At 47.4% G+C, this 21,045-nt stretch overlaps 1 protein-coding gene across 1 annotated transcript in view; it reads right to left on the bottom strand.

The window, feature by feature from the left end:
- The window catches only part of DOCK6 (dedicator of cytokinesis 6), a 140,218-nt gene that overhangs the window by 35,507 nt on the left and 83,666 nt on the right, over positions 1 to 21,045 (bottom strand). The window contains exons 24-32 of the mRNA XM_084835640.1: positions 16,363 to 16,452; positions 13,913 to 14,008; positions 13,118 to 13,258; positions 10,801 to 10,914; positions 8,378 to 8,548; positions 7,345 to 7,484; positions 6,348 to 6,517; positions 3,039 to 3,190; positions 2,075 to 2,257 (exon numbers count right to left, since the gene is read on the bottom strand). Of these exons, the coding sequence (XP_084691766.1) occupies positions 2,075 to 2,257; positions 3,039 to 3,190; positions 6,348 to 6,517; positions 7,345 to 7,484; positions 8,378 to 8,548; positions 10,801 to 10,914; positions 13,118 to 13,258; positions 13,913 to 14,008; positions 16,363 to 16,452 (1,257 nt within the window). The remainder of the gene's footprint in view (positions 1 to 2,074; positions 2,258 to 3,038; positions 3,191 to 6,347; positions 6,518 to 7,344; positions 7,485 to 8,377; positions 8,549 to 10,800; positions 10,915 to 13,117; positions 13,259 to 13,912; positions 14,009 to 16,362; positions 16,453 to 21,045) is intronic.

Raw genomic sequence — 21,045 nt, forward strand, 5'->3', positions numbered from 1 at the left:
AGGTTTGGGGTGCGGTGTCATCAGTATGCGGATGACACGCAGCTCTACCTCTCGTTCAAATCTTCACCAAGGTTGGCCGTAGAATTCCTGTCCAAATGTCTGGAGATGGTGAGTGGCTGGATGGGGAGGAATAAGCTGAAGTTGAACCCTGACAAGACCGAGGTACTTTTGGTGGGAGACAAGAGGAGGTTGGGGGATGTTGACCTGGTGTTGAATGGGGTACGGTTACCCTTGAAAGACCAGGTCCGCAGCTTGGGGGTCATCTTAGACTCCCAGCTGACCATGGAGGCTCAGGTATCAGCTGTGAGCCGGACAGCGCTGTACCAACTCCATCTGATACAGCGGCTGCGCCCTTACCTTCCCAACCATCTGCTCCCATCGGTAGTACATGCCCTGGTCTCCTCTCGTTTAGACTACTGTAATGTGCTCTATGTGGGGTCACCCTTGAAGACGGTTTGGAAGCTGCAGCTGGTACAGAACACGGCAGCTCGCCTGATTAAAGGCAGCTGCCAGCGAGATCACATCACTCCAGTGCTGAAGGAGCTGCACTGGTTACCAAAACCAATTTCAAGGTGTTGGTTTTGACCTTTAAAATCCTATACGGCTCCAGCCCAGCAGGAGCGCCTCCAGCAACACCAGATAGGACGCTCAACAAGATCAGCCTCGGATGGCCTTCTCTCTGTCCCATCAGCCAGGACAGCTAGGCTGGTGAGGGCGAGGGAGAGGGCCTTCTCTGTGGTGGCCCCCACTCTGTGGAACTCCCTCCCTAGGGAACTCCGCCATGCCCCCTCTTTAATGAGCTTCCGCCGTGCATTAAAAATATGGTTGTTCAGGCAGGCATTTGGGGTGGGCTAGGGTAATTTTAGAAATGTGATGTTTTTAATGTTGAATTTTATTGTGTAAACTGTTTTTATTGTTGTACATTGCCCAGAGTGGCTGGGTGACCGGCCAGATGGGCAATTAATAAATGTAATAAATAAATAAATAAATAAATAACATCCAGTCTCCACACAACAGCAGAATCCTTAGAGAGCCAACTCATAGCAGACCTGCTGTTTTCCAAGCTCTTCCAAGGAGAGGCCTCCTGACTGAGGGAGAGCTCCTATACCTGCCTCTCTCCCATCTCTGCCTGCCATGTTCTCACAACGTTTGAGATCTGTAGCTACCAAGGAAAAACACAGCACCAAGATAACGTTTGTTGTATTATGTTGCTATTGCTTTCCTACTATTTTCAGTCCGCACACATTCAGATGATATTTTTAAATTAACTGTTCTTACATAAATTCAAACACTTCCATGGGCTATGTCCACGTTACGGTTATGTGTCCCCCGCCACACACACACAAAAATTGGTACATTACTGAGCCCTTCATCTCTACAGCCATCAGCTTTGCCTAAACATTGCAATGCTCTTAAAAAGGCTTTTTCCCCACTGAAGGTGGGGACCTGTGACAAGATTGCTTAGAACTGTACTTTGGGCTTCCATACCAATCCCTGGAAAGCAGTCTGCTAGCTCAGAGGTGGGCAGACGTCAAGACTCTGAGATCTACTTTGGTTTCTACTAGAACCCCGAGAGCCAGGTGCAAAGTAGTGACTGGGAGAAAGGGGGAGGAGCTAGATGCAAAATGTTGGTTAAGGCAGTGGAATCAATTATCTACTGCAGCTCTTGAGCCTAGACTGGGATGGCCTGCATATGCAAATCTACATCTGAGTGACCAGAGATCAAGGATTTTAACACAGCTCTAAAACTGGCTAGCAGAATTGCACAAAGACCTGGTCCAAAGGTAGTATTTTACAGGTGGCAAACACTAAAGCTGGGAGATAAGTGACTGACTCAAGGCTAGCCATGGCAGGGAATCCTTTTTTGCTTTTACTAACTACTGTTACTCCCTATTGTTAAACTACTGAGAATCAGAAACCCGCTCCGATCAACCGCAAACCACCCAAAGCTCTACCAGCAGATCCTGATCTCCCTGCTACCCACCCTTGTACTAGCTACAGACAGGATTTCCCTCTTCTGTCGGAAGAGGGAAATGGAAGAGCCAAGCATCAGGACTCCCTAGACTCCTCTGACCTTGTACTCGAAGCCGGAGACACAGAGGCAGAGTAGGTCAAGGAGACGGTTCACGTGCCAAGCAGAGAGATCAGCAAGCCAGCGATGCAACACAGCTCCACCCGCGTTCTTCAGTACCCAGAGGAGACACACCAGCAGGTTGCGACTCGCCTCAGCAGAGAGCGTGCTGCACTGGCGGGGAGGCTGCAAACGAACAAGGCCCAAGTTCAGAGCAGCTCATCTGGTTCACACGACGCAGGCCCCACTCCCTCTCACCAAGTGAGCCTTCAGTCACACAGGACCACAGTGTGTCAGCTCACTCAACTCTAACCGTCACAGCAGCTGCGACCCCAGGGGTGGGGGTAAAGGTGGCGCCCTGCAGCTCTACTGAGAACATGCAGAAGAAATCACCTCCAGAACCCTATTTGTGACTAATAATGCTTTTTAAGAAACGTAGGTCCAGCTTACCTAACGCTTTCATCACGGTGGCCTACGTTAGAACAGAATAGGGACGGGAGATTCATTTTCAATGGCCACCCCATAACTCTGCATCCTCCCTTCTATGGATGCTCCACAGAAGACTCATCTTGAGCATCTTTACTTGGGCTGTGGGGTGGGGTGTTCGTATCTGTGTGCTGAGTTGCTCTTTTTTTAAAAAAAATTTGTCTGCTTTATGTACATCGCTGTACACAGTTAATCTCCTGTAGGCTTTGAGATGAAGCGTACCATAAATCTGAATGCATACACAGCCTTTTCTGCTGAAGAGTGGGACCAATGGATGCCTGAAGACTCCAGTGTACTCTTGGGTTCCTTCTACTGGGGCTTACACAAGTTCTCAACAGATGTGGTTTCTTATCTACAGGGCAGGCTCTTGAGGTAGCCTGACCCTTTACAATCCTGGCTCTAATGCACAGGGATTCCCCATCCCTCCAAGCATGGGCTCTATTCTCTGCTCCTACCCTCCCCAAGGACAGTGTACACTCACCACCGATGGCATCTGGAAGGCAGTGGAGCGGTGAGGGTGAGGCAACGGGGAGCCAGCAATGGCCATGGCGACGGACTGGCTAATGGTGCTGCCCTCCCCATCTCCATCCTCAGCCATCACAGAGGCCAGCCGCCCCCGCTGGGTGAGGCTCTCTGTAAAGGAGAATTGCACAAGGGCTGATATGGGAAGAAACAATGGCCGTCTCCACCCACCCACAAGTCACTCACTTCGATGATTCTGTTTATAAAAACATAAAAGCAAAGCTAATGTGCACAAACACCTCTTATTTATTTTTAATAAAATGTATAACTTGCATTTTCCTTTCCAAGTGGAAATGTCAAAGCAGTTAACAAAACCACCCAAAACATAATCATCCAGTCAACTGAGATACAATAAGCCCAATAAAACAACACACCAAAGCTAAAAGAAGCTTGAAGCCACTTCGGGTTGACATTTTTGGTTTTTTAAGCAAAGATGGACATCATCAGTATGAGGCTAATTTCACACCAGTGATCTCTGGCAAAATTACTGTCAAGGCCAGGCTGGGGCCATGGATGGCTGTACTCTGAACCAGACCTAGATTGGGCATTCTCCAACCCTGGGTCTAGTCTGCCAGAAATCCCCAGAGATAGGGCTGGATGCAGACTGCAGCAGGCAAGAGGTTCTGCAATACTAACCACACATGGAAGGAGGCCAGGCCCTTAACTTTTACACCTGGCCTGGCCCATCCAGTGGCCTCAGGCTGCCTGTGAATTACAGGGAACTACAGTTAACAATGCACATCTCTGTTCCCTTCCAGACGGTCTAGGGTCTAAGCTCACACAGTCCTGGGTAGCTTATCAGGTCAGGCCCCAAGATCAGGTCATGAGGTTTCTAGTTCAAACCCAGATTCTTCTTCTGGCTTTCTGTGCTGGTGTTCCTTAAGAAGTTTCTTGCTTGTCCTTTCATTAATCTCTTGTGCACTGCATCTATATGACCTGAGAGTTTCTTTAGGGTCTGACTCTGCTTAAACTGTTGTATCCTTTCCAAACAACTGGCAAATGACACACTACAAAACCACACATTACCACCTATATTTTGAACATTTTCCAGGATGAAGTGAGTTGTGATTTTGATATGTGTTGGAAACATGTTTGATCATTCAGACTAGTCACCATTAAAAAAGCCACTCTGAAATCTCTTTAATTGCATTTGCCCAATTGACTGCTTTTGCTTTTGTGTGTTTCATTTTAAGATTTTGCTTTTGTGTGTTTCATCAAACATGTGTTTCCCCATCATCCCCCTGACGATGGGGAAAGTAGCAAAGTATCATCTAGCAATGGCTGAACTTAAAAATATACTGAATACAGAAAAATTAGGAATTAAAATAAAAAATATCAAAAAATAAGCAAGAGAAAACAAAAGCAAACATTTAGCCATGAATATGGAAGAATGATTTCACTTGTCTTGCAGATGGATGGCAAACCATGACATATTAATAAACTAAGTTTTGTATTCTGAAATCCATATTAGGGTAATACCTTTCAAAAGCCAACTCAAAGGTCACAAAATTTGGCTTCTATTGATTTTTTTAAACAAAGCACACCATCTAAAATTATCTCTAGCTTTGTTAAGATAAGAACTGTCTAGTTTCTCTCTGCTTTTGCTTTCCACCTACTAAGGAACATGGGTGTTTCCCTAAGGATGGAGATAGTTCTGAGTAATGGCTGATTTAATTGAGGGTACAATCCTTAATTGAGGGTACAATAGGGCCACGGTGGCTTAGTGGTTAAGACGCTGAACTGCAGACCGGAAGGTCGGCAGGACAGCAGTTCGAGACCCGAGTGCTGCGTGACGGAGTGAGCTCCCGTCTTCAGTCCCAGCTCCTGCCAACCTAGCAGTTCGAAAGCAAGAAATTGCAAGTAGATAAATAGGTACCACTTCGGCGGGAAAGGTAACAGCGTTCCATGCACCTCAGTGTTCAGTCATGCCGGCCACATGACCACGGAAGTGTCTTCGGACAGCGCTGGCTCTTCGGCTTAGAAATGGAGATGAGCACCACACCCTAGAGTCGGACACGACTGGTTGGGGACACCTTTACCTTTACAATCCTATGCATGTTTAGACAGAAAAAATGTCCTACAACTTCTAGCATTGTGCTGCAAGCATTCAACCATGCTGGCTGGGGAATGCTGGGAGTTGTAGCATTTTTTTCTGTCTAAACATGCATAGGATTGCACCCTAAATGTTCAAATATGGGAGATCAACCATTGTTTGTTTCTTTGTCCCAACAGTTCCAGGTGCAACCGTCATCCATCACCTCACCTGGCCGAGCTTAATTTGAATGTTTACAAACTCCTCCAATGCAGACTTCATGACTTCAAAATCAAGTCAGCCTTTCCCCCCCTCCCTCCTCCCCTGACCCCCTTTTTGTGAGATCCTTCCGGGTAAAGAGAGCTGGAGATCCCAAAAGCTTGCATGTTTTTAATGACCTTTGAGTTGGCCTAATGAAGGTATTTAATGTAATATTGAAATTTCTCTTATGGCCAACACAGTTACCTTTGCTTTTTGTGTCTCTTCATACTGTTAATCAAAAGGACCATTAGCTTTAGTACAAAAAAAAGGAATGCTTGCAGCACATTGATCAGAAGTTATAATACTTGCAGAGTGAGTACACAGAGGTGATTTTTATAACCTATACTTTGGAATCAAATGGCATCAGACATAGTTGGAGATCCCTCACCAGGCCATGCTATTTTTGAGAATCCTGAGAGAGGGAGTCAGACCAAGGAGTAGTAGTGGAGGATTTGATGAGAAAAGCTGCAACACAGATTCTCAATCATACTAAAAACAGAATAAAATAAAACAGGAATACAGATTTGAAGCTTTAAAATAACAAAACCGAAGTGTTTAATAAACGTAGCTGGTTTAAACTACTTGGTCGGATGAAGAACAGCAAAGCATCTTTTAAAAGGTCTATTTGGTATGGCCTTATTGTATGATCAATATATCAAAATGGCTGTATAAATCCAGCCTTAGCCACTGAAGCTCATATGCTGCACACCTGGATTCTCCTCCCTTGCCCGGGAGAGTAGCACCTACAGTTACCAGTTTGACCCAGCTGGATTGATGCCATCACTGCCAAAGCCCTGTGGTCAACCGGCTCCTCTCTAAGTATGCAGAGAAGACCTGCAGACAGCAGGCTTGCCACCAGCAAGGAAGGTCTGGGAGAGACGGCCATCTTTGGAACTGGCTAGGAACCTGCATGCTGCGGCACATTCATGCACTATCTCCCACCCCCTCCTGCCCAGAGGGGCTTCCTGGCCTCACCTGTGAAGTCGTACAGCTGGGGCACGGCGTCCATGATGATGCCAATCAGAGGCAAGTAGAGCTGAGCCACGTGCTCCCGCACAGCACGGTCCATGTAGCGCGTGTCTGAGTCGTGGCTGCACAGCAGGTTGTGTAGAGTACTGATGGCCTTCTTCTGCAGGAAGAAGGCCCTGCAGTAGGGTAAGAGCAGCAGCATCACCAAGGGGCCTGACTAAAAGGGCGTTGGGAGCTTGACCACTAAACAGTGCTGCTTCATTCAGCTTTACTTCCTCCAGGCACTGGGGAAAACCTAGGCCATTGCTCACTGGGTACGGCGGCAGCCCAGCAACTCCTTCCCTCCAATCCTGGGTGTGTGGGGGCTGGTTGTGATTAATAAATCGTAATGGAATGACGCTGTGCATCTGCTTATGGAGTGCCTCCTTCAACATCCATGCACCAATAAGATCTTATTTAGACTATCGCCATGCCTTGCACATGGGGTTGAACCTGAGAATGGTTGGGAAACTACCGTTAGGAAATGTGTTGCTGTATTTTGCATTAACAGGGAGCAGACATACAGAGTGTTTCATTGCAAGTTTTAGAACAGCTACGCTGGCTTGCGGACCACTTCTGAACAAAATTCTAAGTACTGGCTTTAACTTACAAAGCTCTAAGCAGATTGCCTGCTCCAGCATTAATCTGTCTAGACATTAAGATCAGCTGCAAAGTCTCTGCTCCAAGTCCCACATGTGATTCAAAGGGGGATTGTGACTAGAGACAGGGCCTTTTCAGTTGTGGCACCTCAGCTTGGGAAATCACCTGGTACCTTTAGTTTCCTTTTGGTGCCAGGAGAACCCCTTTTTGTTTTAATTATTTGTTTTATACTCGTTATATTTACTGTCTTTTCAGGGTCTTATTCTTGTAAGGGGCTCTGAGAGCTCCAGCTGAAGAGTAGTTAATAAAGAACTTAATCAAGCCAACAAGCGCTGGTGCAAATTACCCCCAGGGCCACACTTACCCCTCTGCATCTGGCTCCAGGATGAGCGCCAACTCCATCAGTACCAACCCTGCCAGGAAGTGCTGCTGCCGAAAGGCCGTGGAGAGCTCAAACATGCTGGCCACGCGCTGGTCCTGTGTGTGGCTGGAGAAGGCTGAACCCTGAAAAAGGGGAAGGCCTGTGAGAAATGAAGCAGAGCTCTGACTCTCCACTGCCAGAACACCCTGAGCGATCTCTGCCCTTACCGTCACAGAGCAAAGGACAGCTCCCAAATCTCCTGCCCTTCCCGCCCTAGTGGCTATCATTTAGGGGTATCCTCCTGACAGAGCAGCACCTTTCAAACTTTGTTTTAGGGAACTTCCTGAAGGGAGGGAGGAGGGCAGGGAGAAGACACAAAAGCTTCTGCAAACGTTAACTAAGAAAGACTATGCAACTCAGCAACACCCATGTCTCATGCAGACAAAAGGAAAGGGAGATGGGCCCTCTGGCATGTCATGTAATTCCCAAGGGGTGAAAATGCTGGAAGGGAAACACTGTCCTCCCCGCCAAGAGGCAGCTCAGATCCCCTGCTATCTGTCTCTTGCCAGTAACTGGCTGCCCTGTCCATGGCAATCCTGCCAACTCCTTTTCTGCCCCCTGCCCACCATTCACCTCTTTTACTCTTCTCAGCATCTACCATGTCGAGTCCCACGCTTTGAACAGCCATCCTCTCACCATCAGTAAAGCCAACTCCTTCCTCTTTCAAAATTCTTCCTGGAAACTTGCTTCTTCAGCAAAACGTCCCCAGGCTCCTTGCTGCCCACCCCGCCCCAGGTGTCTGTTCACCACATATTTGCTTAGATAGCTTTAAAAATGCTTGGACAAATTCAAAGAGGAGCGGTCTATCTAAGCTAAGGCTATTGGCCATGGCAGCTTAATGGAGCCTCCATGTTCAGAGTAGTGACTGCTGGGGAGAGCTTCCTGGCCCTCATTGAAGACGGAGTGGTGGACCCCTCGCCTGACCCATCAAGAATGCTTCTTCTTAGGCCCCCTTCTCTGGTGAAGGGCTCCTTACCTGGGAGGTTGCAGAGGAGACAGAGGGGGACGGGGAAGCAGGTGGGGAGAGGCCACTGCAGGGCAGGTTCAGGGTGACATAGTGCTCATGGCTGCAGATGATACGGATCAAGTCCATCCTCAGGGCAATGAGGGTGTTGGGGTTCTGGGTGGTCAGCAGCCGGTTGTTGATCTGGAGAGGAGAAAGGGAGACTCCAGTTGTCTTGGGCTTGGTGCAGCAATGCAGACCATCACCCTCCAGGCTCAGGTAATGGTTGCCCAAAGCTGCTCAATCTTTCCCCAACATCAAAGCGCTGACAACTGAATTAAGAACACAAGAAGAGCCCTGCTGGGACAGACCAAGGGTCCATCTAGTCCAGGATTCTGCTCACACAGTGGCCAACCAGCTGTCGACGGGAAACCCTCAAGCAGGACACGACTGCAACAGCGCCCTCCCGCCCATGTTCCCCAGCAACTGGTGTACACAGGCTCACTGCCTCTGGTTCTGGAGTAGCATAGAGACATCTGGACTAGAAGCCATTAATGGCTGCCTCCCCCAGGAATTTGTCTGGCCTTTTAAAGCTATCCAAATTGGTGGCCATCACTACATCTTGTGGTAGTGAATTCCATGATTTGACCATGCGCTGTGTGAAGAAGTACGTCCTTTTATCTGTCCTGAATTAGGGGCTCAGAAACATTCCAGTGCAGCCCTCTCAACCTGCATGTGGGAGCAGGGCGTGTGCCCGTATGAACATAGCAAAGAAGTTCTTCTGCAGAGGGCAAGGACGTTCTGACTCACCAAACACTGCAATGAACCACCAAGCACTGCAACTCTAATCTGACCCCATCCCAAGGGGAGCTCACTTGTGCTGGTTTGGGGGAGCAGTGGGGCTGGCCTGTGCTTGGGGTGCCAGAGGGGCACATAACAGTGATCCAGAGCACTTCATGGTGCATAATAAGCCCAAACTTCCACCCTGCAGTTGACCATTTCATCACACACAGTTCAACAATTCACAGTTCAATGGCAACCCATACTCAACCTTGAGTGTGGGTTGTCATGTTGTGTAAACCCAGACTTTGTCTCTTTTCTGGAAATTTCCTGTGCCAAAGTGTGGCCCTTGCCCACAACCCCTACACAACTCAAGTCTCTCCTAGACGACATCATTAAATGTCGTCTTTACGTAGGCATGTCAGGAGTGGAAGAGAACAGAGAGGAAGAAAGAGTCATTAAATAAGAAGGAAACTAAATTAATCTTGCCGCTGGGCAATGGAATGATCCACTTAGCAGAAAGACATACATGGGGAGCCTGAGATGCAATGAAGGGCATTACTCCTGTCCTGATATTGTAGAGCAGTCCAGGATGCTCAGAGTAGTCACAAGGATTCATTTTTAGATAAAATAAATACATACATACATAAATCCAATTCCTGCACAAGAAACTCAAACACAAATTCTGCTATTGCAGCCAATTATGAATGCTATCTAATTAACATCAATATACTTTAAACCATTTGTTCCTGTTACAAAACTTATTTTTATTCTATTTTCAGGATATTCATGTGCGTGTGTGTATCTTTTTTTCTCCCTTTTCTGAAACAACCAATGAAGATAGGTGTGGAATAAAGAGCAAATTGTACTTAGGGTCAGTGGTACAAGAAAGGGGAGCATTTTGAACCTTCATTTTGTATACACCTGTATTGCCCCGGCCGTGGGCATTGAACCCTTAGGTCAGAGGTGCCAAGATAGTGATAAATCAGACTCAAAGGTCTGCTTACAAGGAGACTTTATTGGGTAACTTACAGCACACAGGCGTACCCAATGGTTGGATCAGACCGCTTCCCTGAACCCCGAGCCGCTGGATACAATGGGTCTTATACTCTACAGATTAGCAATAAGCAGCGTAAAAGCAACACGCGTCCCTAGTGTTCATTCTCAGCATAGGCTAGAAGTGTTTGGTTCTCGGGCACAGCCACCTGTAAACAGACTTTGCATCCCAGGCACATCAGAGATAAAGACTCTCCTCATTAGCAAGGAATGCACCAAGAAGGCTGTTTTCGGCCGTTTGACTCATCTGCACATGCTCAGAGGCTTACTAGCAAGGGAACTGCACCAATAATGAACTTAAGCAAGCATTATGGCTCTCTAGGCCCCTCTAACACTATAAATGACTTGGCTACGCTCCTGGGGCCAATACATTACCCACCCACCGGCATCCCCTCCCACAAAGCACTAGTGGAAGCCACAACCATAGCCTGTTCTATAAGCTTTTAACAGGAACCACTCAAATGTTTTAAGCTTTAAACATGAGTCCTGCAGTACATATGGTTTTCTGCAGTCACCTATAGAAAGAAAAATGCAGGCCCTCTGTGCCAATTAGCATGGCCTCTTCCCAAAGGTACAATTGCCACGTCGGGGCACAAGCACCACCAGGGTCCTCTTGTTACCTGCTTGTAATAGGAACGCAGAAGCATGAAGACAAAGCCACGATCCATGAAGGACAGCAGGTCATTGAGGAAAAATGCCAGGCTGCTGTTAAGATGTTCCACCAGCTCCACATCCTATGGAAGAAGCAGAAGTATGAGTGAGGTGGCAACCGAAGGGGCTTTTACGGGTCTCTGGCAACCCCGAGTGCAGGGTCAGAGAGGGAGGCAAGGGGAGAAGGGGTTAGGTGATCAAGTGGAAAGCTGTGAGCACTACAGGCAGGAGGGAAATGGGGCAGAGCTCTCGCAAAATTCCCATCCATGTCAATGGGGCTTGAACAGGAAAAGTTCTCACCGCATTGTGCCCAGAGGGTTCATGTTTGCACCAGTAGCAAATTTTAAAAGAGAACAAGGTCCATTAGTCAAACCTGGATTTTGTGAAGTTACATAGTTACATAAATCATTTCTTTTTCAAAGCTGTAAAAAAATGAGGTTTTTTTTAAAGCTTAGTTTAAAACAGGGGTTGGGAACCTTTGGCCCTTCAGATACTGTTGGACTACAATTCCCATAATCTGACCATTAGCCATACTGGCCGGGGTGATTGGAGTTGGGGTCCAACAACATCTGGAGGGCCACAGGTCCCCCACCCCTGGCTTAAAGTCACTTAGGGCACAATCCTATGCATGTTGAGATGGAAAAAGTCCTACAGCTCCCAGCATTCCCCAGCCAGCATGGCTTCCTGGGGAACGCTGGGAGTTGCAGGACTTTTTTCTGTCTAACCATGCATAGGATTCCACCCTTAGATGTACAATATCTGTATGAATGTATATTCATGAAGGTGGACAAAGTTTTGGGCATGTACCCACCTATCGTTCAGTGCTGTTGCAACTCTATCAATAACGTGGATTTTCCCTTTAGAATGTTTTTCCTGTGAGATGCTCAGAATTCAACATTATACAAATAGTGTATAATTTTATTTTTATAATTTACATTATATGCAGAAGCTGAGCCACAGCAATACATCACAGAGGGCCCAGTGCAGTATGCTCCGTATGCCTTTTATCATTTGAGGGATCTTGTATGTTACATATGAAAATGTAAAACTTGGTGAATGTATTAACACTTGTTGTTTAGGGGGAAGGACATGGGAATGCAAGTAATCTGTACCTTGTTGATCCTGAAGTCACGCTCCCACGCTGCATTTTGAGACAGAAGTGCTGAAACAAGCACTCCTTGTGACCGAATGTAGGGGTGCACGAAAGTCACTTACCTGTCCTCGAAGCTTTTCGCCGTGGGGGGGAGGCGCTTCGCTGCTCCCCCCCGCGAAGTTCAGGCTGGGGGGGGGAGGCTTCCCGCCTCGCCCAGCCGAAATTCAGGCCGGGGGGGAGGTTTCCCGCCTCGCCCAGCCGAAATTGAGGCCGGGGAGGAGGCGCCTCGCCTCGCCCGGCCTCGAACTAAAAAGTTAAAAAAAAAAAAACGCCCCCGTGATAGGCTACGTGACGATTAACGTAGCCTATCACGGCTAGATCTGCAAAGTCAGCCGTGATAGGCTACGTAAATCGTCACGTAGCCTATCACGGGTGTCTTTAAAAAAAAAAGCGCGTACGGATAATGGCGGCCCCCATAGGGAGCCGCCATTCCCGTTCCTTATTTGGTCGCTGTAGTCTACGTAAATCTTTATGTAGACTACGGCGAAAATAAGGGCAACGCTATTTGTGTTGCCCTTATTTTCGCCGTAGTCTACGTAAAGATTTACGTAGACTACAGCGACCAAATAAGGAACGGGAATGGCGGCTCCCTATGGGGGCCGCCATTATCCGTACGCGCTTTTTTTTTTTTTAAGTCACCTGTGATAGGCTACGTGACGATTTACGTAGCCTATCACGGCTGACTTTGCAAATCTAGCCGTGATAGGCTACGTTAATCGTCACGTAGCCTATCACGGGGGCGTTTTTTTTCTTCTTTTATTGGAATGGTGGCGGCGGCAGCCGGTCGAAAGACCGGCTGCCGCTCCCGCCCCGGACGAAGACTCGACGAACCGCCGGCCGGACCCGCCGCCGGGAGGGACATTCGCCAAAGGTAAGTCCCGTCCCGGGGGGTGTGTGCGGGGGGGTGCAGAGAATTTCTCCCCGAAACTTGTTCGGGGACCGAACACGTTGGTGCTCGGCCCCCCGAAGTTTCGGGGAGAAATTCTCCGCCAACCCTAACCGAATGTAATAGTTAATAGTGTCAGTCACTAGACATGAATTAAGTTACCCAGTGTGCTGGAGGAATGAAACGCATAGGAAAGTCTGAGGGACTGGAGGGATAGGCAGGCCAATAGGAAAAGCCTTACACAAACCTTCTGGCAACGGCTAGCAATTTCAGCACTGACGGTGCACACTAGGGCTGTGATGTCATCAACAAAACGGCCAGGGAAGCGCAGCTTGCGAGGTGCCTCCAGCTTGTCACACAGGAATAGATGGTGCGCCATGCTCTTCACCTGCAAGACGAATGGGCCAGTGTCCACAGGGAATCAACCTGGATCAACAAGAGCAGCCCACTTCATCCAGACTGGGGGGCTTCCTTTCTGGACCTGACCCAACCTGCATGGCTATCCAGGATAGAACCGTGCATTAACTGAGAAGCAGTCTTGCCATTAAGTTACTGAGGTGTCCTGACTGAAGAGGGGTTAAATCTCCCAGAAACAGCTAACGTAGGTCAGGTGGACAAGAATTTCTCTTTAAATCATGGATCATCACAAAAAAGGTGGAGCCTGTCAAGACCTTCAATTGCCTTGCTCTGCTCCCAAATACAAAATGGTGAAACATGTACCTAAATGATGCTGTTTCCACATTGTACCCTGCACAACAGCACATCTGTTCTTTTCTTGACCTAGTGCTTTATCCTGGGATGGGGGCGGGGGATGTAAGAGGCCAATCTAGGAGAATGGGAACAGGGGTTCACATACCTAGAGAGACAACTCAATTCTCTCAAATGGCCTATCTGTGATGACATTGCTCAGAACAAAAAGCTGGAAATTCTACAGCGGAGAACATGTAACAGGGACAACACATAAGTGAGCAACCAGGACATGGATGCTCCTAACCATAAGGATGGATGGTTTGTTCAGTGAAGTCAGCAGCAAGGAACATACCATCAGTTGGAAGAAGAACCAGGCTTGGTGTAAGGTGGCCTCCCGCACGGAGCTGGTGCTCACCACCCATTGCAGGGCCAGCTCTTCATGAAGCAGCTGCAAGTCCAGAGAACAAGAGAGAGTTACAAGGGGAGAAAGGCTTGGCATGCCCTATGTAAACATTCAGGACAGCCACTGTAGAATCAGTTAAGCCTGGTGCTTCTGGAGCTACCAGAAGCTTTCAAACCAGGAGGAAGGAGAGGAAACAAGAATGCAGCTCTTATCTATACTCCCGTATTCCTCAACTCTGTATCAGTTTATAGCATCCTGATGCCCTGGCTGAAAACAAAAAATCACCAACCTCCTTGCTGTTTCCAGAAACCACTACTAGACCCAAGGAAAGCAAAGCAATAGTTCGCAATGGCTAGGAAATGGGTCATGTTTTGGAACACAGCCCAGTTTTCAGCACCAAAGATCCCTAATGAGGTTTTTGTGGAATCATTCAATCCCAATCAATTTGCATGGATGGATACTCTTGGGTGTAACTGATGCCATCCAACTCATCTCCCTTAACTCATTTCCTCATAGGCATCAATGGCTAGATAGCCAGGTGCCTTGGAGCAAAGCATGAAATAAACCCAGCCATTTAAGAGAATGATCAGAATTCACTGCAAGCTTTCTGCATCCAGAGGCTTGGGATGAACAGACAAATGGACACACACACACACACACACACACACACACGTTATTACACCTAAACAGGGCTTATCTGCTCACAGGTTTTCTTTTTGAGTTCTCAGAACACTATTATCTAGATACAATTAGGAATCTATGAGAATTCCATTTGGGGGGTGAAAACATGATGGATGTTTCTGTTTCCATCCTGCGGATTTTGTTCCGTTCCCCCTCGCTAGCATCGACTCGATCTGTAGTGAGCCTACACATGGATTATGGTGTGTGTGTGTTTTTTTTATGGCGGGAATTTGCATAATTGGGGGAGAGAATCTTGAAATTTATGCAAATGGTGTCGTAACTTTTTAAAGATGTTTTTCTTGGCGATCTTGCTTAAGTGCACACAATTGCAAGTGCCTGTCTGCTATGTAGCCCGGCAGAGGCATATTCCCCCCTTGTCAATATCTTGTCAGTTTCATCCTCTCCACACACTACTTCCTTTAGCCTAGCAGAACCATATTCTGTACTTGTGAAAGAACTTGTCAATTTCCCTTCCCACTTCCTTCTGAAGTGGAGGATGAAATTGACAAGCACTTTGACAAGTAGGGAATATGGCTCTGCTAGGCTAAAGGAAGTAGTGTGTGGAGAGGATGAAACTGACAAGGATATTGTCAAGAGGGGAATATGCCTCTGTAGGGCTACATAGAGAGGGGCAGACTTGCGATCCTGCACACTTGCGCAAGATGGGCAATAACTTTTTTTTTTAAGTTACGACACCATTTCCACAAATTTCAAGATCACCAAATAAAAAATATTGCACAAACCACAATTTGCACAAATGGCAGAACCTGAAAAAATGAGCAAAATATTTCTGAAAGGGGGGGAAATCCTGTTCGAGCTTAAACAGAACAGAAATCCAGCATCGCACATCCCTAGATACAATAGTACAGTCTGGACTACAAACCAATCATGCTTTGAGAACTGGACAGCCCAGACCTGCTTCCTCTTCTAATATAGCTTCTTGATTGGGCTAGAGGTTTCCCCCCATCTATATAGTGTTAAATAAGTTATCAGCGGAACACAGATAGGAAAGCTCAGGGGCCAGAGCATACCTGCTAAAGCAGCCAAGAAATCCAAGTTGTCCTCCCTCACCCTAAGCTCCAGCTAAGAGAAGCTCCCACCTCAAATTGCCTAAAGCAAGGAGCTATGAATAGCCAAGCCCACATGCCCATTCCTAGGGGATGTTGTGGACTTCTCCAATAGTAGTTTGGGAGGAAGGCTCAGGTGAGTTGTGTATTATGACCGGAAGAATTAGAGCAGCAGCTCAGCAAGGAAGAGGCAAGGAGCATCACTGACAGCAATTGTCACTGAAGGAGCAGGGGTGAAAAGTGTAAACAGAAGGATGACAGCAAGTGGAGTGACCTTAAGAGGAAGACTGGCTTTTTATCATGACTACAGTGGTTTGGTCCCCACAAGTAGCACAGCCTAGAAGTCTTCAAGGCAGAAGCCAACCATGGAGATATCAGCACCAGCCAAAGGGTTCAGCCAGAGCTGTGCCATGTGGTAGAGCCACCCACACTTGCATTATACAGTCATAGCACACAACATTATCAATTCACAACAGCCAGCACCACCTGCTTCTCAACCACAGGTTCCAGACCAAATGCCTACAAGCTTGGATCCTATGCAAGTCTGCTTGGAAGTAAGTCCCGCTAAATTTAATGCAACTTATACCCAACTGCGCACAGGATCTGCCTTGTAGGGCAACATTTCTGTGGTGCTTCCCAGTCCTTCTCTACCTTTTTGGTCGTTGGTCTCATCGGGGTGGCTGGAGGAAAAGTGGAGCCCTCAAGATAGGAGGAGATACGATTAGGTGCTCGCTCTGCAGCCTGTGAGATGAGGAGCCGCAAGAGAGAAAAGAAAAGGACATGGTGGTGGTGAAGAGGTATTACTTGGAATGGAAGAAGTGGTGATGCGATGACTGAGGAAAAACAGCCTGGCTTCCTTTCCTGAGAGGAGCTCAGAATCTGAAAGCGAATGACACTTTGCCAAGAAGCTAGAAGGGATTTCCGAGGGTACCAACCCCAGGGCTGCTCAAAGAGTTTTACTCACCAATGCTGGACTCCAGTTGGCTTCCCCACTGGGTAAAAGAGCTAAAGCAGATACCTTTCTTCACCTTTTCTTTTAGCGTGAGACATTCATTCCATTCCCTACAGGCTCTATGCCCAGTCTCTCCCAGTTCCCTCCAATCAACCTACCCTGGAAGCCTCCCTTGTCTGCCCTGATGCATTTATTTTATTTATTGGATTTTGATCCCACCTTTCTACCAAGAAAAATGGCGCCCACAAATAAATCACAAATAAAACTGGATGAAAACAATAATAAAAACAAATAATTAAAACACAATTAAAAACACACAACCAAATAAAAATTGCATCCAACCCAACAGACTTGCTCAGACACCAACGGCTTTCTTGAATAAAACGGTCTTTGCAGAAGGACATCAGAGAGGGAACAAGCCTAGCCTCCCTCAGCAGGGAGTTTCACAGCCATCGAGAAGGCCCTCTTTTGGATCGCCACCAAACGTGCCAGGCAGCCTCGTGTGGGAGAACGCAGTCTTTCACATAGCCTGGTCCCAAGCCATATAGGGCTTTATAGGTCATAACCAGCACTTTGAATTTTGCCCGGAAACAGATCGGTAGCCAGGGAAGCTGTTGTAACAAGGTACTCATGGACTCCCTGTAACCGGCCCCGGTCAACAACCTGGCTGCAGCATTCCGGAGCAGCTGAAGTTTCTGAACAGTTTTCAGAGGCAGCCCCACATAGAGCACGTTACAGTAGTCCAAACAGGACGTATATAAGACATATGTGACCATGGCCAGATCAGATATTGCTAGGAATGAGCACAGTTGGCACACTAGCCTCAGCTGTGCAAATGTATTCCTGGCCACTGCCGAGAACTGGGCATCCAGGTTCAGGGCTAAGTCCAAGAGTACACCCAAACTGCGAGACTGGGTCTTCAGGAGGAGTGTAACCCCATCCCGCACAGCTTGAATCCTTATTTCCTGATGTGCCTTTTGATTCACCAGGAGCACCTCTGTCTTGTCCAGATTAAGGTTCGACTGGTTTGCCCTCATCCAGTCCATTACCAACATCAGACACTGGCTTAGAACTAGAACAGCTAAAGGGGAGAGATGCATCCTCCTCATGTGCCTGCTTGTCCACTATGCATGAGGAAACCAGAAAGGTCAGGGACACGGTACTTCTTTGCTCCCTGTGCTTGATTGGCTGGCCCTCATTGGGGCACAGCCACAGTCTTACTGAAGCTGCAGCTGGTAGTTGAGTGGGCCAATCAGGCTCCAGTATTCCCAGGGGGTGGGGGAATGAAGAGCCCCTTCTCGAAACCATCAACTACAAGAGCCAAGGTAGTCTCACACTGACAACAGAGCTACCAGTCTGGAAAAGTAAATGGGCAAAGGTGGTATAAGGGTGGTAATCACCACCTATGCTCACTAGTCCAGAACAGCCCAAATCAATCTGTTCAGACACTGGGATTGGGAGAAAGACAGAGGCCTGCAAGGGAAGGGATTACCCTGATCACATAAGCCACCTGAGGGTGGGTGTCCCTCACTCGCTGCATATATGTAGCTCGCTTCAACTTGAACAGCGTGGTCTCAGGGAACAGGTTAAACTAGGCGGTCTTCACTTCCGTAGCAGCATTAGAAATGAAAGATTTCAGCTTTTGTGTTGAAGGGAATAGGCTCTCTTCTCTTTCGAAGCCTTTGTGATTCAAGGCAAAAGGCTACAATCTGGCTGGTTCTGCTTATCTTTGGTAATCGACCCAGGGCTCTGTGGTAATTTAGCACCCTTCATCCCTTTAAGCTGCACCATCAGGCCTCTCATTTTGATGTGACCAGAACTGCTGGTCTTTTGCAACTCTGCAGGCCTGGCCCTAAGTAACTGGCACAAAATCTGGGTCCATGAAAGTCTTTGCTTTCATTTGAAAGATAACACGGGCTCTTTTTATGATGGTTGGGGAGATGTTCTGAAAACATGCAGCCAGCATTTGTGGTGTTCAGAGGGTGAAACTACTTTGTCATGCATGACTTTCAGTTTGCTAACTTTCCTGCTTTCTGTTCACACACGCCAAACACACACCATTTATTTATGTTTGAATGAAGAAGTCAGGATTTTCCACATAGGGAGCACAACTGATCCCCCTGGGTTACAGTTTGGCTGGCTAGCCAAGCACCGCTGTTTCCTTATCTGCCTAGCATGTCATTCCACAAAGCAAGTTCCCTTTTTCTTCCTGCCCAGTTTAGAGCTGCCTACCAGGACAGTGTCAAGTATGAATGCAGTCTTGCATGGTACACACTTTGGCCTTGTTCAGATGTAAACAACCCTCAGGCTTGTCAGCCCCCCTCCTCCTCCAGTGTGGCCTTGAGGAGATTGGAAGCTTTCACTTCAGTTTTTAACAACTGCAGTTCAGCATTATTTTCAATCCAGACAAACTTTGGTTAGTCAGCTTAGCTTGTTTCAGTACCATGGTTTATGAAGTTGTCTTTTTTCAGTAAACTGTAATTAAGATTAACCACAATTTAGAGCAGGAGTGGACAACTTGTGGCATTCCAGTTATTTTTGCATACAACTCTTATGATCCCTCACTCTTGGCTATGCTCGAATGGGCTGATGGGAGTTGTAGGCCAAAACATCAGGAGGGCCACAAGTTGCCTGGTTTAGAATTTGGCCATAACACTAAACTGCGGTCAATTGAAATGGAAGCAAATGCTTCTAATCTCTTCCTTGCAGCTATGCTGTAGATGGAAAGGGGAGTAGGGAGTACATGAGCCCAAGGCTAAACCATACTTAGTCACTGCACCCAAACCAGTTTATGTGTAGTAGCAATTTTCCCCCTTAACAAAGACATTATGACCTTCCTGGGTCACCTGTTATGATCCCTGATCCAGTGGTTTGCCTAAGGCCACCAAGCCATAACTTCAGAGGATCAGCCATCACTCTCAACCATCGATGTGCAATATGGGGGTGATAGATAATACTAGCCTACCTTACAGGGCTGTTATAAGGATTAGTGCAAACTAATGCTTTCAGCATCTCAAACACGCATCTGCGAAGTCTTATCATTAGGCTTCCTACATAATCAGATCTAGGAAACAAAGCAGAACCATGATCTGAACACACTTCAAACTTGTATATCCATAACATCAGATCTCCATGTCCAAATACATCTATGCCAATCAATGAAAGCACATGACTAGGCACCATACAAGAGAGAAGCATGTTCAGGAAGAGTAATATATACATCGGTGTGAGGAAGGAGCCTGTGACACTGGCAGGGCACATTTTCTTGCTTGCTTGGAGCAGAGCGTGAGGGCTCACAGGCTGCCTCTAGGCCTAAAAGCATAGCGGCATAGGCCCTCCTGCTCTTCTCCAGCCCTATGCTCCAGCCTACCTCTCTGGTGCTGCATTGCTGCCCAGCTCAGTAGAGAAAAAGACACCAAAGGCACAGGAGTTGCATATGCTCTGGAAGGTGCACTTCCATATTTTGGTCCTAATTTGACTAGGACTTGCTTAAAAGGCTGGCTACTAACAATCTACATGGACAAGGTTAGTACCTGCAGTCCAAACAGCTGCCATTAGATGGCACAGCTGCAGAGCGAAAAGACAACCACACACTCAGAGCACTCTAAAAGAGTGAAGAGAACTCTACAAACAAGGAAAATATATGACACACCAGTCCTATGCAGGCATTTGCTTGCTAGCATGGAGGGCTAAAGTGGGGAAGGGGACATGGGCGCACACATAAGCCCTGCTGCCAATGTCCTCACATGCCCGGCTGCTGGTTAGACCTTCACCCATTGAGCACTAGGGTCTGAAAACAACGCTTTCAGCTGAACGCACATACAGAGCCCTTTTCAGACCTGCATAGGGTCTGTACTTCGAATGTTACGTACAGTAAACAACTTTAATGCTGCCTTTCCTTACATACTTTGAAGGATCACTAGTTCTAGGACTTCTTCCAAAGGCATCTTGTCACTCACTGACTACCAAGAATAGGAGGAAAGACCAGAGTGGAATCCAGCTTTCCTACACGCTGGGAGTGTCCAAGGGCAGTGGCTGAGCCAGCATGCTTTCCCACCTGACCTTCTAATAGAAAAGGCTGGCAATGGGGGCTTCTTTTGCCGCTGCTTGCGGGGGCAGTCCAAGCACCTCTACCAAGCAGCAGCCAAGCCACTGGGGAGGGAGGAGAAAGCTTGGCTTGGCAAATAAGGCCAGACAACATTTGCAGACCCCTGCTCTCGAGCACCATGCAGAGGGTGGAAGAAGAAGCTGTGTGAACCAAGAACTATTCTTGATCGCACCATGCATAAAGATTCTGGAAGGTAAGTATTGTCTGCAGAGAGAACCTCGAAAACCTGAGGCCCAGCAAACAAAAGATATATGCCAGGGTGGGGGATTAATGT

Source organism: Heloderma suspectum, chromosome 2 (genome assembly GCF_057233095.1).
Source record: "Heloderma suspectum isolate Gila_16-S chromosome 2, 16-S_ref, whole genome shotgun sequence".
Lineage (NCBI taxonomy): Eukaryota > Metazoa > Chordata > Lepidosauria > Squamata > Helodermatidae > Heloderma > Heloderma suspectum.